The sequence below is a fragment of the Balearica regulorum genome, chromosome 6 (genome assembly GCF_011004875.1).
Source record: "Balearica regulorum gibbericeps isolate bBalReg1 chromosome 6, bBalReg1.pri, whole genome shotgun sequence".
Classification (NCBI taxonomy): Eukaryota; Metazoa; Chordata; class Aves; order Gruiformes; family Gruidae; genus Balearica; species Balearica regulorum.
In genome coordinates, this window is record NC_046189.1 from 27,157,009 (window position 1) to 27,172,034 (window position 15,026).

At 35.4% G+C, this 15,026-nt stretch overlaps 1 protein-coding gene across 1 annotated transcript; it reads left to right on the forward strand.

Annotated features, from left to right (window-relative positions):
* Positions 1 to 87: 87 nt before the first annotated feature.
* CYP27C1 (cytochrome P450 family 27 subfamily C member 1) lies at positions 88 to 13,694 on the forward strand. Its single transcript, XM_010312462.2, is given in 10 exon segments — positions 88 to 139; positions 141 to 177; positions 180 to 245; positions 248 to 286; positions 2,832 to 3,041; positions 4,741 to 4,904; positions 8,142 to 8,308; positions 9,083 to 9,161; positions 10,119 to 10,322; positions 13,326 to 13,694. Coding segments are annotated over 10 exon segments (1,113 nt in total). The 5' UTR covers positions 88 to 109; the 3' UTR covers positions 13,443 to 13,694.
* The last annotated feature ends 1,332 nt before the right edge of the window (positions 13,695 to 15,026 follow it).

The following is a 15,026-nucleotide window of genomic DNA, read 5'->3' on the forward strand; positions in this document are numbered from 1 at the left end:
CCATAAACAGTTTCATTGTGGAGCTCTTACCCAGCTACTGATTGTTCAGGAGAATTGTGTGTAGATATTATTAATAATTTCTTCTAGGGAGGGAGAACAATGGCTAAAAATGAGAAGTGTATTGAGGCAAAAAATTCTGAAAACCCAAAGATGTGGCTGTTTACTCTGAAGGAGTCAATGAGTTATCACAGACTTAATTAAAAGAATCCACACCCTCAGAAATCAAGAGGACGATGGGGAAACAGTGACAATGTTAACACCCTTTTCTTCAAGTATTCAATGGAAGGTAAGCCTAGGCTGTATAACATCGATAAAGAAAATGGATGTAAAGCAGTGTGCTTATGGTTAGGCATCTTTGTCAAATGACTAGTCCTCCATTGTGATTAATCTGAAAATGGAAGCTTGATATTCTGCATTCAGTTGTCCTTCCTACTTAGTGCAGTAGATATCAGTAGAATTCCTTTGTAGAGTCCAAAGGGTTTGATACCTTGTTTTAAGGGACAATTCCTGTGGAAATGCTGGTATATAGGTAAAATGTACAATCAAGGCCCTGAGTAGTTCAGTACTCAGTATTTCTGTATAATTTCTCAAGAATAAGGATGTTGACCTTCTAACAGTGTGACTTCTAAGATCTGTTAATTTGGCAACATCCTGTCCGAATTCCAGGTGGGGAATCTACTGTGTGAGGTATCTAAATTCTGTTCATAGCTTAATGTGGGAAAAGATGCTGCTTTCCCCTGCTTATGCATGCCAAGCATGGGATTGTTATGCTTGCCTCAAAATCATCTGACTCTGGCTACCATTAATGAGGGAATGCTAAATGGAACTCCAGCCTGAGCTAGTACAGCATTTCCTGCATTCTTATAGAAATCTAATGGTGATTCATATCTCATGCATTCCTTTGACTGACTGCATGCAACCTGATCTTGTTATAGGTAGTGCCTTTGAAAAACCTTGGTACTCTTTGCTGACAGGCAGCTGAATAATTTGAGATTTGCAAGAACTTCCAAATTGCTCACCTGTGAAGATGCTATATCAAATGTCTGGCTGAGGGATTTGGTAAACTAACCTGAGTCTGTTCTATGTTAATAATGTCTAAAAATGGCATTGAACTAAGAGTTACCAATTTTATGGATTTTTAAAGGTCTGAGCTTGCGATTCACTTTAACTGATGGTTAGTTTAAATTCTTCACATTCTTTTAGCTTTTAATTTATAACTTGTGCCTGGCACACACTTATTTCCTATAGGAATTGCAGTTTTAATTAACTTATGCTGTCAACTGTTCAGGGAACCAATATGTAAGATTTTTTTTTAAAAGACCATGTAAAGAGCAAAAGAATGCATAAGAACTAGCATTTTCTGAAAAAGGCACAGGAGAAATAAAAGGCATAGAAAAATATCCCCCCGGGGAGGAAAATTGGGGAAGGAAGAGTGAGTTGAAAATAGCCAGATTTTAGAATTATTTTTGTCATTAAAAAGGAAATATGAAGAAAAGAACGGGGGAAGAGAAAAGTTTATTAAAATATCTAATACTTGAGAATTTATGGAGAGTTTTTGATAGAGTGCTAGGTCAAGGTTAAGCATATCTATTTTTCCTGTTTTTAATGAGACACACAGAAAAAAGAGATTAGAGTGTTAATAGACCAATTACTCTACTTATTTGGTTAACAGTTATTCTAATATTTCCTGGAAAGATGTGGACAAACTGTTAACTAATGAATTTAAAAGCACAAAATTTATTTAAAAAATTTGATTTGATGCAAATGGCTTTGAGAAATTATTTAAATGCCTTTTTAAATTACCTAATTGCCCCACTGGATTTTAGAAAAATCATTAAATAAGACTATTTTGATAATAGGAATGCTTTTTGTACTGTACCATGTGGTATTTTCATAAATTAACTAGGTAATATGAGCTAGATTTTGCAAGTTGGGAGGAAAAAATGCTAGAAACCTGTGTTCAGAAAGTAATTAAAAATGGTTTGCTGTCAAACTGAGAGAGCATTTTGGCTAAGTCCAATAAGGCAGTTTCTGGCTGAGTTCTGTCTAATATTTAATAAGTTGGGTATGTTTATAAAAACTGAGCTGCGAGGTTGCAGGGACACTAATGGATGAATGGGAATTAACTTAATAAACGAAGAAATGGTCCAGAGTTGAGAAGAAGAAGAATTTAATAAAAATATATATAAAATACTGGGGAGGGGAATGGTATTTCTAGTAGGGATCACTGCAATACTGCTGACAAAACATCTGAGGAAATTATAACAAGTCAGGAGCAAGAAAGGAGTCAATATTGTCACTTTGAAGTGTCACACACTTGCTGTTTTTCAGGGCCACGTGGAGTATATTGTGTGCATTGAAATCACTGTCTAGAGTGCAAGCTCTTTATCCATTTATGCATACTCATTATTCATTTACTACCAGCTTATGTCGAAGAAAGGCACAGCCACTACAAGAAAATCCTGTTATCACCAGTTATCAGAAATGTCTTTGGACTTGTGTGTCCCTGTGTGTTCAGAGGCCAACACGGCAGGCTTGGGATTTGCAGTGCAATGCAAAACACAGCCAACGTGTGAGGGCTGCTCTACTGCTGGTGGAATTCCCAGCTGTCTTCTCATGCTGAGCATTACTGACGTAGTAGCCACCGTCTCGCTACAATGTTTAGCTGGGATTTTTTCTGTATTTTAAATTTCTATTTTATCTGCTCCCAACCACAGTAATAACAAAATATTTTTGGAAGGTAGTTCCATTATGTTAGCATTATAATTCCTTAAATTATTAATATGTATATATGCATGTGTATAGCAAATTCTTTGATTTCATATGTGCAGGTGTGGCAACTATTCTGTATGAATGCCGGTTGGGCTGCCTGGAAAACAACGTCCCACAGCAGACTGTTGAATATATTGAGGCTCTGGAGTTGATGTTTAGTATGTTTAAGACCACTATGTATGCAGGTGCTATTCCCAAATGGCTTCGCCCACTTATTCCAAAACCCTGGAGAGAGTTCTGCAGATCCTGGGATGGACTCTTCAAATTTAGTAAGATTTAGTAGTAGAAAAGTTCAGCTGTATTTCTGCAGGTTCTGTGTGTGTTTGAACAGGACTTGCTGCGTTTGTCTTCTAAAATTATAAAATGACATTGTGATAGAAGTAAGTTTCATATTAAACTCAGACTGGCCAAGGGAACTGTTTTAAAAAATACTCTACTGAAAAAGAATTTTACCAGTATTTAAATATTCTCCTATTTTATCCTTCTGTTTCTTTATTTGTCTTCAACTGTTTCAGTGCCCAGTCCTCACTCCAGGTCCCAGTTCTTTGCCAAGGCTTTATCTTAAGCCACTCAAATTTTAATGAAGGTGGTTTTGTTGACTTCAGCAAGTTTTCCAGTCAGGCACTCTGTCAAATAATCACCACTAAAACTGACTAGAAAGTTAAAAAATGAGACTTTAGCAATTAATTAAATTCTTTGAGAAGTGTATGTATACACATACAAACATATAAGTTGACATAGAAGTACACAGCTGTACTACAATATGATTTTTTGTGAATAAAGCATTCCAGGCTACTTTATCAATCAGCTTTCATGTAAGTCAAAAGGAGTTGTCTCTGCAATATATTTTTTTTTTAATATTCTGGAGTGTTTTAAAAAACCTTGAACCCTTTTCCCCTCTCTAATGTTAGAAAGCTGCATGCATTTTTTAATTTATTTTATCAGCAGTATTTGTCTAGGTAGCCCTGTGTACATGTTCTTGAGAGTAGATTATTTACTTTTAATATGCTTAATATGTTTAATTTTTAATATGTATTGATCTGTACCTACAGCAGGCATCAGGGAATCCATTTAATGCTGATGCAAGTGTGTTTTCTGTGAAACACATACTTTTTTACACTGCCACTGTTAAATTATTTCCCATGATAAAGCACTCTTGTTCCCTTTTGTGGGTTAAAACCAACAGCAGAGTTCAGCTTTATCCTTACAACAGGTGAAAAACTGTTCATGAGGAATTTGTTCCATGTGAAACTTGTTATACTATTTCTTTGTTTAATCCCTTTGTGAAAAAGGAATTCAATGGTGAGAATCACTGGATGTGATGTGTATAGGTTTCATAAAGGAAGATGTTAATTCTAGTTCTTTTTTTTGTAAGCTCACTCTGCGAGGCATTAACTTTCTGAGGAGTTTTCCTCTTTTTAAAGCCCTTGTTTCACTGAAGATGCTGTTTGTAGTCACTAAAGTATAAACGGGATTGTGGGTGAAATTGCTCAAAATGTCATTCGCTGAAGTTTTTTAATTTTTATTACTTGATGCTCCTCATCTTTGTCTTCAGTGTGATTCAGTTCTGTGGCTTTGACCTTCTGGTTGCTGCTAACATCTTTTAGCAGCCGCTGTGTGCTGACTTGCAGCATGCTTTGCAGAGTCATCTGAAAACAAGCCAGGTGGGCGTAAAAACTTGACCTTGAGCTTCCTTCACTCTCAGAAACTATAGTCTCTTGTGTCTTTTCCTCGTGCTCAGCATTCTCATGCTGTGAGCTACCGAGGTTCCTGTCAGCTCTGTCTTTCCTTATCGTGAATATACAAAGACCTCCACCACCACTCTATTATCTTTTCCCTGAGAAAATAGATTAAAATATTTTGTCTTTTTATGGCTATGTAGTGTAGCATAAGGGGGAAATGTTATTACTGAAAGGAACTAGCAGAAAAATAAAAATGGAAGCTTAACAATTTTTTTGAATCCCAAAGGTCAAATCCATGTTGACAACAAATTGAAGGCTATTCAGTCTCAGCTGGACCAAGGAGAAGAAGTGAATGGTGGGCTACTTACATATCTCCTAGTGAGTAAGGAACTTACTTTGGAAGAGATCTATGCCAATATGACTGAAATGCTTCTGGCAGGAGTGGACACAGTAAGCTTGTTACCACTTTTCTTATTTTTGTAAACTAGTATGTTCACAGCTATCTTCAGGGGGAGTTATGTTGTTTATAAGGATATAATTTCTGATACATTTAAGTCATTGCATCTTTAAAATAATAGAAAATGCTTACAGCACTGTGGAATCTCTCTACTAGAATGAAGTCAGTGTTGTTATGTTCTAACTGTGGTTTACAGGAACCCATCATTTGGGAGTCAGTTATATAGTTTATCAAATGGTTAACATAGCAGTTGTCTTCACATTCGGCTTGAATTGCATATATTTTCTTTTCCTAGTTTGAATATCAAGTTAGTATTGTGCTGCTTTAGGCAGACCACAATAGAAAAGGCTGCTGAAAGTTAGTGTGAAAAATCAATGAACTCATATGTAGAATTTGGTAAAGGATTTTTATATATGGCTAATTCAATCATCTGGGACACACACTATGGATCAGATACCTGGTTTGTGCTGAAGTCCATTAGGAGGGGGGTGTTAGACTAGCACTAATATAGGTAAGGCCTAAGTTCACCACCCATGCTTGTGCTGGCAATGAACACTCAGTCTGAGGCAAAGAGCTGAGGTGATGGGGCTCAGTGTTCATGAGGGTAGCATCTGAGGTATGTTAGCACCTGGGGAAGGATTTTATGTGTCCATTTTTCCTTGTTCTTCTGATTTGTCATCCAGAGCATTTGAAGAAACATTAAGGTCATGTATATATCTTACTCTTCTTTCATTCCTGTCATGTGAAATCAATGTAGCTTAGTATTGACTGCAGCATGACAGTCAGAAGAATAAGAAAAGATAAAAATGAGTGATTGTATATATGATGTATATGGAATTATTTAGAATACCAGGGAGTTAGTTAGAATATCAGTGAACACTATTATTGTAAATGAGCAATTTTTAAAAAGAAATCTATATGAATTTGATAAAGTGCTGTGTAGGACTGTGTTTAATAGTCTTGCAGTAGAAAAGATTAAAATAAGTAAAAAAGTAAAGTAGCCTTCAAGTAAAAAAACCTCTCTGGATAATGGCATTCAGATTTTTTCAATTTAAGAAAGTTTGTAAGGTTTCTAAAGAAAACAAAATGACCCCCAACAGTAATACTTTTGAATTCCAAAATAAGGAGCATATGTAAAGCCTATTTATGTGCTGAAGATTATTCCATTTGTTAAATTTCCCAAGGGCTTATGAGTTTGGAGAGCTTTTTGATGTTTGGTTCTTAAGTAAAGCACAGTTATTCATCCCATTAATTTTCTAATCTTTCAGATCCTTAATTTTCCATTTTTACTGCGTGAGAGAGTTTTCATTAAACTAAAAGGACAGTGTTCAAGTTCATGCCAACAAGAATTTCTCTTTCTACTTGACTTAGCTTTCTCAGCTGGCAACAACCATTTTGTGAGAGGACGCTACTTCTGATTTCCTCATTTCCAAGTACAAGACAGAAACTGAGGGAACTCTTTTTCCCCTACTGCTGTCACTTCAGATCTCACTTTATCATAGAAAATGAAAGAGATTTAGAGGATTACAAAAGCTTTCAACAAAATTGCAAGGCAGTTTTTGGCTACAAAGCATTTTGGCTCTCCTTGGAACAGTGCTAATTTTTAAGAGGTTATGAAGGAGCTGGGAACCTGGAAGAAACTGTTTATATCGGGGAAGTTCTGTATACAGCTGGCACAATTGCCAGCTCCTCTGAACTCCGAGAGGAATAGGACAGGGTTGCATTTTAGCAAGGGACAGCCACTCAATATCACAAGAAGAAAAAAGGAAAGGTTCTGAGAATGATACTTCAAGCATTATACCCCAGTTTGAAGACAAGACATAAAAGGTCATCGTCATGACGAATTTGCATTCTAAATTGATCTTAAATGTAAGCCCAAAATAAGACATTTCCAGAAGTTGGTTTTTTTACCTATACATTGTTTATAACTTTAAGCTTTGTTGTGCCAATGCGTGAGAAGCTGAAAATAGAACTGTATCCTGCCTAGAAGGTGAAACTGGTTGTTTGTCTTCATTATACAAGTTGAAAAAAATGTACATTTGAGAATAATTCAAGAAAATTAGGGTAGAGGTTACAATCTTTCTTTCTTAAATGCTGCAAGATACTAAGAACAACACAGGTAAGGAACAGGATGATTACATTGTCACTTTCTCTGCCATACTTACTCAGGAACACTGAAAATACATTTTTCATGGTAAACTTTCTGTCTTCAGTGATGGTTGTGAGGGAAGCAGGCTCAAGTAAGGCCATTTGCTTAACCTTAATGTCTTGGGTGCAGCTGATGAAGTTGAAATACTGTTCTTAGTTCCATGTTAGTACAGATGGAGTGAGTTCATGCTCTCAGAGGGTATCCTAAGCCACAAATGTGCATTGAAGTGCAATTTTTCCAGCTAAGGTGAAAGAGGTTTAGATGATGGGTTCCTTTAAATGATCTTGTGCTCAAAGTTGAACTGTCTTCTGCCTTGTGTTCTGTTTCTTCCTTCAGGCAAAATATTTTTAAATGATTTTTCACACAGTACCTCTTTTCTGGAGTCTCGATGATTATTATAATCATTAATTGAGGGGGAGGAATATTCTAACATCGTGGGGCCACTTTAAATATATAAGCTCATCTTTGAGCTTCCTAAAGAAAGCTTTCAGTGGGATGCTGAATTTCAGTCAAGTGGGAATTTTCAAGAAGTAGAAAGTGCCAACTGTGGTGTAGCATTCCTTACCAAAGGATAAAGTATAATTTTAGCAGTGATAATATCAATTCTGTTGTGTGGATGCTATGAGGAGACCACCATAAGCTTCAGAGGGGTTGTAATGTTCTAAGTAGTATTCTCTTGTTTCCTGCGAAATGTTTTTGTTGGGAAGAAAGGTGAAACACGTATTGAAAACTAACAGGTAATCCATTGCTGTTTAGCATCTTTATGTTTTAGTATTGTTTATGTAGTTTTGTTTGCATTTGGTTTTTCTGTTGCTTTTTAATATTTCACTGGGAAAATATCAGCATGAGTTTTTTGATATGTGGGGGATTTTTAAATGGGAAAGGGACAAAGGACAGGATGGTGAAGTCTGACAACATCCCATTGAGTCTAGACGTAAATCATTGCCAGTCTGTTTTATAACTTTAAACATATAAAACACATAGTTGAAAACCGATGGGATTTCTTGGCTTGAAATTATTTTCAATCTAATCCTGTTGGACTTGAAGATGATGATGATGATGCTTGTGGTTTCTTCCTTAGACTTCTTTTACTTTGTCCTGGGCAACATACTTGTTGGCAAAGCACCCAGAGGTTCAACAGCGTGTTTATGAGGAAATAGTCAGTAAGTTAGGGAAAGTCCAAGTTCCTGTTGCTCATGATGTCCCAAAATTGCCTTTGATTAGAGCTGTGCTGAAAGAAACCTTGAGGTAAGTAGCAGACAACTGCAATCATTAATTAAAAAATTTAATTCTGTGTAGTTGTAATGAATTTTGAGTCCATGCTAACATTTGTATTCAGTAGTTGTTACTGCTATTTGCTGCTTCTGCTTTTATTCATTTTAGCAGTATTGTGTCCAAGGATGCCCAAGCAATGAAATAAGATAGTTTAATGTTTTTAAGCATGGTAGAAGTAGTATCACATACATCTGTTAAGGTAATTGAAAGCTTGATTTTTGCCTTTAAGTATTAGCCTGTATGATGGACCGCACAACCTCCTCCCCCACGCACTGCTGCACAGTGGTACTTTGCAGTGCCACTACAATCATTTTAAGCTTCTTGACTTCAACTGAAGGCATGTGACATGGTTTTTTTTGTATGTTTATACAAATGTTCACAGAGTGAGGTGAGGGGAGTAAGAGGATTTTAGAGAAGGCATCAACAAGGCCTTTTTAGATCCCAGTAGTGCTAAAATGTCTCCAGCTTGGCCAACTGGTTACTTGTTTGTACATGTGTAAAGCAAGTAAGTAGACCAAATAGCTCAACCTCCAGTTACTAGTAAATAACTTTTCTCAGGTGTTAATCATATTCTCATAGATGATTCAAGGTCCTTGAATCTCCAAGGTGTTCTGTGCTTTTGAAAAACCTTTTGCTGTGAATGCATATTGTATTCATACTGCATATTTGTGAGTGCAAATTCAAATCTAACCTTTTAAAGTTGAATTAGTTACTACTGTTGAACTTCTCATAAATATTTGTCTCTAGGTTATATCCAGTATTGCCAGGAAATGGAAGAGTGACCCAAAAAGACTTGATCATTGGAGGATACTTGATACCTAAAGGGGTAGGTTCTATTGCAGTCCTCTGCAGAGAACACAGTTTAATTTTTGTGTATGAAATGTGATTTGTTACAACATATATACACTTCATTGATTTCAAAAGATTTCACCAAGCTAGAGCATTAAAAGTATTTCAGTAATACCCATTTATATGGCAAAAATGGATTTTATAATTGACTTGTTGCTGTTGGGTTTTTTTAGATTTGGGTCCTCACCTGCTAATCAAATTTACCATCCTGACTTGTTCTCAATATTCTTGAGGGTGGAAGTTTATTGATAACATCTCTGTGCAATGTTACAATTTGAGTAAAAAACCATTCATTATTCTTGCAGTTTTCTAATCCTTTGCCTATTAATTCCCTTTGTAGAAAGAGTTTCATTTCCTTTTTAAATTACAGATTTTTCTGTATACTATTCAAAGATTACATGGACATCATGGTAGAACTGTATGGTGCTATTTTAAATGACAGCACTTCTGTGTTAGAGCAACGTAGCTTTAAAACAGTCAGGATTCTTAATTCTTAATATACTTAATATTTAAATATTATTACACCACACACACATGATTTATTTGGAAACACCATCACATCAATTATTGTTGTTTTATTTCCTGAGGTGGGTTCTTTTTTTCCTTCGCATCCTCCATTTTTTTCCTTTTCCATTGTCTTGTATCTCTCATCTACTTTTCTCTCATACTACCTTTTTGAGACAATTCCCAATACCTGTGACTTTTGTTCCCATCTCATTGCCCACTGCATCGTCTATAATATATCCAGCAACATTTAAAACAATTTGAAGATTACTTCATGTGACCACTTGGTATCCTTTTTTCCTTCTAGAATTACTCAAAGATACTTAATTTTTATCACCTCATGTTGCAGCAATTACAGTAATTAAAATGCTTTTTTATTTTGTTATGTGTATTGGAGTTAGCTGAATAGAAATGTCATTTATTTCCTCAGACACAGCTGGCACTCTGTCATTATACTACTTCATACAGCGAAGAAAATTTCTCAATGGCAAATGAGTTCCAACCTGAACGCTGGCTAAGGAAAGATAATTTGGACAGAGTAGACAATTTTGGTTCCATCCCCTTTGGTTATGGCATTCGAAGTTGTATAGGAAAGAGAATTGCAGAGCTGGAAATTCATCTTGCACTGATTCAGGTTAGAACTATGTGACAGCATTACAAGAAGAAAAATATATTGATATGATTCTTTTCTATGTATACCATTTCTGGATATCTTACAGTGCACAAAACCTTTGTTTTGGAGGGTTGTCTAGCATACTCATCCTGCAAAGGCTTAAAAATTTGAAGATAATCATGCTCGAAATGTAGCATGCTAGTTAAACTACATTGCAGAAGAAAAATTCTTTGTAGTACAAATGAAGTAAAACTAAAGGTAAGATTGATAAGGAAATATATGGATTTAAGACGGAAGGTTTTTGCAAGCAAATTAGAAGTCTTTCTTAGTGTATATTAGAATGGTTACCTGCTCAGTTTCAGTATTTTAGTTACAAAGAATTTAGTACTTAAAAACGTAAAAATGTTTTTATATCCTTGTACTGATGACGGTTTTACGACAAATAGTAGAATTTTTCTGTTCTGTGGTTTTCTGTCCTTTCTTGTTCTTTTAGCCGCCTTATCATTGACATATACATAATTTATAGTTATATAAATAGTTAGTACATATTCTTTTCCATTGCTTTGTATCATAAAGAAAGCTTTCCTAACAGCTGCTACGTTTTTGTTGTTTATAAGACACCCTTTAACTCAAATACTGAGCTCAGATTGTGCAATCAAAACTCAAATGATTTGGAAACTATAGTTACTTAACTGTAAAAATATTTAGACCCATTATATGTATTCAGAGCAAAGCTTGATTGAATTTGCCTTAGAATTTCCTTAAGTAAACTCCTAGAGCAATCTCTGAACAATTAGCATCTGTCTTTCAGAACTGGGAGTGAGATAGCTCTCAGGGCTGAATAAAACAAACATACTTGCATCTTTTCGAAAAGGACGATGAAGGAAGTAATAGAGATCCTGCTTTTGTTTTCTGGAAAGAAACTATAACAAAATAGCACACAACCTATTTACATTGAGATGATACTTAAGTGATTTAAACATAGAAACACACGAAGCATGGAGCTGGTCAGAGAAATTGTTTCAGACCAGTCTGATTTCTTTCTTTGACTTGATCATTTACCTAATGTGGTAGAAAATAAATCATGTATTCTGACTTCAGGAAGTATTTTCATATGCCCTGTATGTTGTTCTCACAATTAAATTAATAAAATTTCTTCCAGATGGAAGTACCTATAAAATGCATGCATAACTGGTTGGAAAAAAGAAATAGCTGGAGGCAGTAGCTGTCAAATATTTGCTATTGAACTGGGAAAGTGTTTAATTAAAATTCTGTAAGAGTCTGTCCTGCATTTGATTTAGGTTGGTATTTTCATTAACAGAGTAAATGATGGAGTACTTTTAGAGTTTGCATAGGATATCAAGCTGACATGAATTAAGTTAAAATCAGAGGATGTGAATATAGAATTATGAAAAAATGGAGAAATGTTCCAGAATCAACACAAAATTATTCAGTAAGGACAGTTGCAAGTTACAGCTCTTGAAAAGAAATCAGATGCATGAATTCAAACTGTTGACCGTCTGTCTAGACATAGACTGGAAGGATATAGTAAAAAATCGGTCAACAATAATGATGCTAATTCTGACAAGGCAGTGTAATACTTGAGTATATTAACAGTATTACCAAGCATATTGTATGTCAGAAGGAGGAGCTAAATTACTCAGTCTTGCCAAACACTGGCAAATCCTCAGCTAGACAGTGGTATGCCATCGCCCCTGTGCACTGCATTTTTAAAGACAATATAGTCAAATTGGAGGAAAGTTGGAAGACAGAATAACAAGAATGAGAGGTTTGAAAAAGAGAAGAATAACATGAAAAGGAAGTTATGAGTAGGAAAATAATGTGTTCATCATGCTTACTAGGAGAAAGATAAGAGAAGAGATCCGGGGCTCCTGGGAGATCTAATTGTGGCTTACCAGTACCTGAAGGGGCCTACAGGAAAGCTGGTGAGGGACTGTTTATCAGGGAGTGTAGTGACAGGACAAGGGGGAATGGGTTTAAGCGGAAGGAGGGTTGATTTAGATTAGATGTTAGAAAGAAATTCTTTACTGTGAGGGTGGTGAGGCACTGGAACAGGTTGCCCAGAGAGGTTGTGGATGCCCCATCCCTGGAAGTGTTTAAGACCAGGTTGGATGAGACTTTGGGCAACGTGGTCTAGTGGAGGGTGTCCCTGCCCATGGCAGGGGGGTTGGAACTAGATGATCTTTAAGGTCCCTTCCAACCCAAACCATTCTATGATTCTAAGATTGCTTAATTTATAGGAGAAATGTTCAAATTTAACATTAGGAAAAGTTAAGGATGTTGTGGTATTTTCTTCTCGAAAGTTTAAAAATAGATAGCTGAGGTGTTCTATGTTCAGCTTCAAAACGGGTGAGAGAAATCTCCCGAAGTTTGTTTTAGCCCACAATTTCTGTGATTTATGTTTGCAACTGATTCTCTCAGTTTCAGTGTATGGAAATAGAGGTTTAATATATAGAGAGCCTGTGTGACTGAATTATGGTGATACTATTCAGGAGAGGTTCTACTATTTGACTCCTTGATTTATGATTGTTTCACCTGATGCACTGGACAGTTGCCGTCTCATGTTTGTTTTGTTTCATTCTGCCCAGGAAGAGAAATGTGAGCAATGGGATTGCAATTCTTTTATTACTTTGTTTTATAATTACACATACTGATTTATATTAAAGGAAGTGAATCAAAAACACATAGAGAGGAAGCTCACAAGGTTTAAAAAGACCTTAGTTTCTTTGATAGCTCAGACTGTTTAATCTGCTTGTGTGGAAATTCTACAGAAAGAACTGGCTCAGTCCTCCATCAATCAGAGGAGGAAGATTTTTTAACTATATTCTTCACCTTGTAACAACTATTTTTTTAATTTTCCTGTGTGGGAATCATAGCACTGACACTCCACAGAATTGGCAACAGAAGTTTTGTTTGTGACAGTCTGTTATGTTTTCTGCCAAAGTTTAATCGTCATCTGTAATTTTGCAGCTTTTCTAATACTTGTCCTATTTATCTTCACAGTTGCTTCAGAATTTTGAGATCAAAATTTCTCCCAAAACCGAACCAGTTCATGCCAAAACCCATGGACTTTTGACTCCTGGAAACTCCATTAATGTGAGATTTTCTGATAGAAAGTGAGACTCAAATGTTTTGGAAATACTTGTGTGATTTTCATAGGAACAAACTTGCATCTTATGGATGTTTAATCATGCTTGTTCTCTGATTTGTAGGTATTTGGCAAAATGATCAAGTATTATGTTCTGCCATAGTTCTTGCAGTACATAAGATGAATTACCTCTCTCATATAGCAGATAATTACACATCTGAAAATATATACTGAAAAAATTCCTTCTTGCACTGGGAGTCTCCTTTTACCTGGAGAGATTTTTAATAATACATGCATTGAAAAAAAAAAACAACAAAATTCAGACATGTTGGTATCATTCAGTGGTTTTTTACACTGCTTTGTCATAAAAGTCAACTACTCAGTGAATCTATTTGAGAGCAAGAGGATTACTGTATATGTGAAAATTAGCTGCATTTATGAGTTTGTGTTTTCCTGTTTCTTGTCCTCCAGTGTTTTTTAAGAGTTTCCACCTAACATTGAAATTATGAGATCATTTTTCTGTTGTCAGTAAAAACATTTATTCTGCGTGTATTAAAAAATTAATACAGTAATATGAAAAGTAAAGACCAAAAAAATACAATTTATGTCACTTTGTTTAGACTCAAAATACAGAACAATTAAAAATTTATCCAAACATAATCCTCATAAAATGTTTCTATACAATTAAAAAAAAAATCTTAAAAATAAAAGTTTAAATGTCACATTGTAGAGTTATGAACCCAGACATTGTCTTCATTACCAAAGCATAAGCTGAGTGGAATAGCACAAGCCACTTTCACTGTTCTAGCTAATACTATGCCAAAACCAAATGTAAATAAAAATGAAGTAGTTGTTACATTTTTATCATTTAATTAAGATATTACTATTAACTATCTTCACAGTTCTTCAACAGTAAGAACTGGAAACTTGCCATTGTAATCTGCTAAACCCATAGGCATAGGTGCACAGTTGCCTTCTGTAGGATGGAAATGTGACTACTGAAGTATTTGGAGATTTTTTTGCTAATACAAAGAGTGGACATCTGAAAGGGGGGGAGTTTAATTATTATTTTATTTTTTCCTATGACAACTAACAGAAAAGTCTCTTGCATGAGACTTTAGTCTTTAGGTAACTTGAGTATCACTGCACTAACCTTACGTTCTCATTTTTGAGAGAAACCTTTTACCTGGGGTCCATGTTATGCCTTGAACAGTGCTCAACCCTGCATATCCTAATATGAAATTAACTGTGTAATTATGTATAGTTACCTGTTTACATGTCAAGCTCTGACTGTTGTTTGTGAGGTAGTTTACCTACTGATAACCATAAACTTTTCAGCCATGTGCAGAGTTACAAGAAAGTTGTGTGGCTCAGTTTTTTTAAAAACATTTTTCTTTGCTCATCTATCTAAAAGAAGACAAAGACGGGTTACAAATCAAATAGCACTCTGTAGTCTTAATGGTGTACCTGAAATTCCACATAGCTAACTACTGTAGTCACATTGTTGTAGCATTTTGGCTACTTTTTGTAGTGCCTTTTCAAGGTCTTGACAAAAGAAAAAGATCTCCTTTGTATGGTTCTTGTATATGAAATAATAACACTAAACAAAATTGATC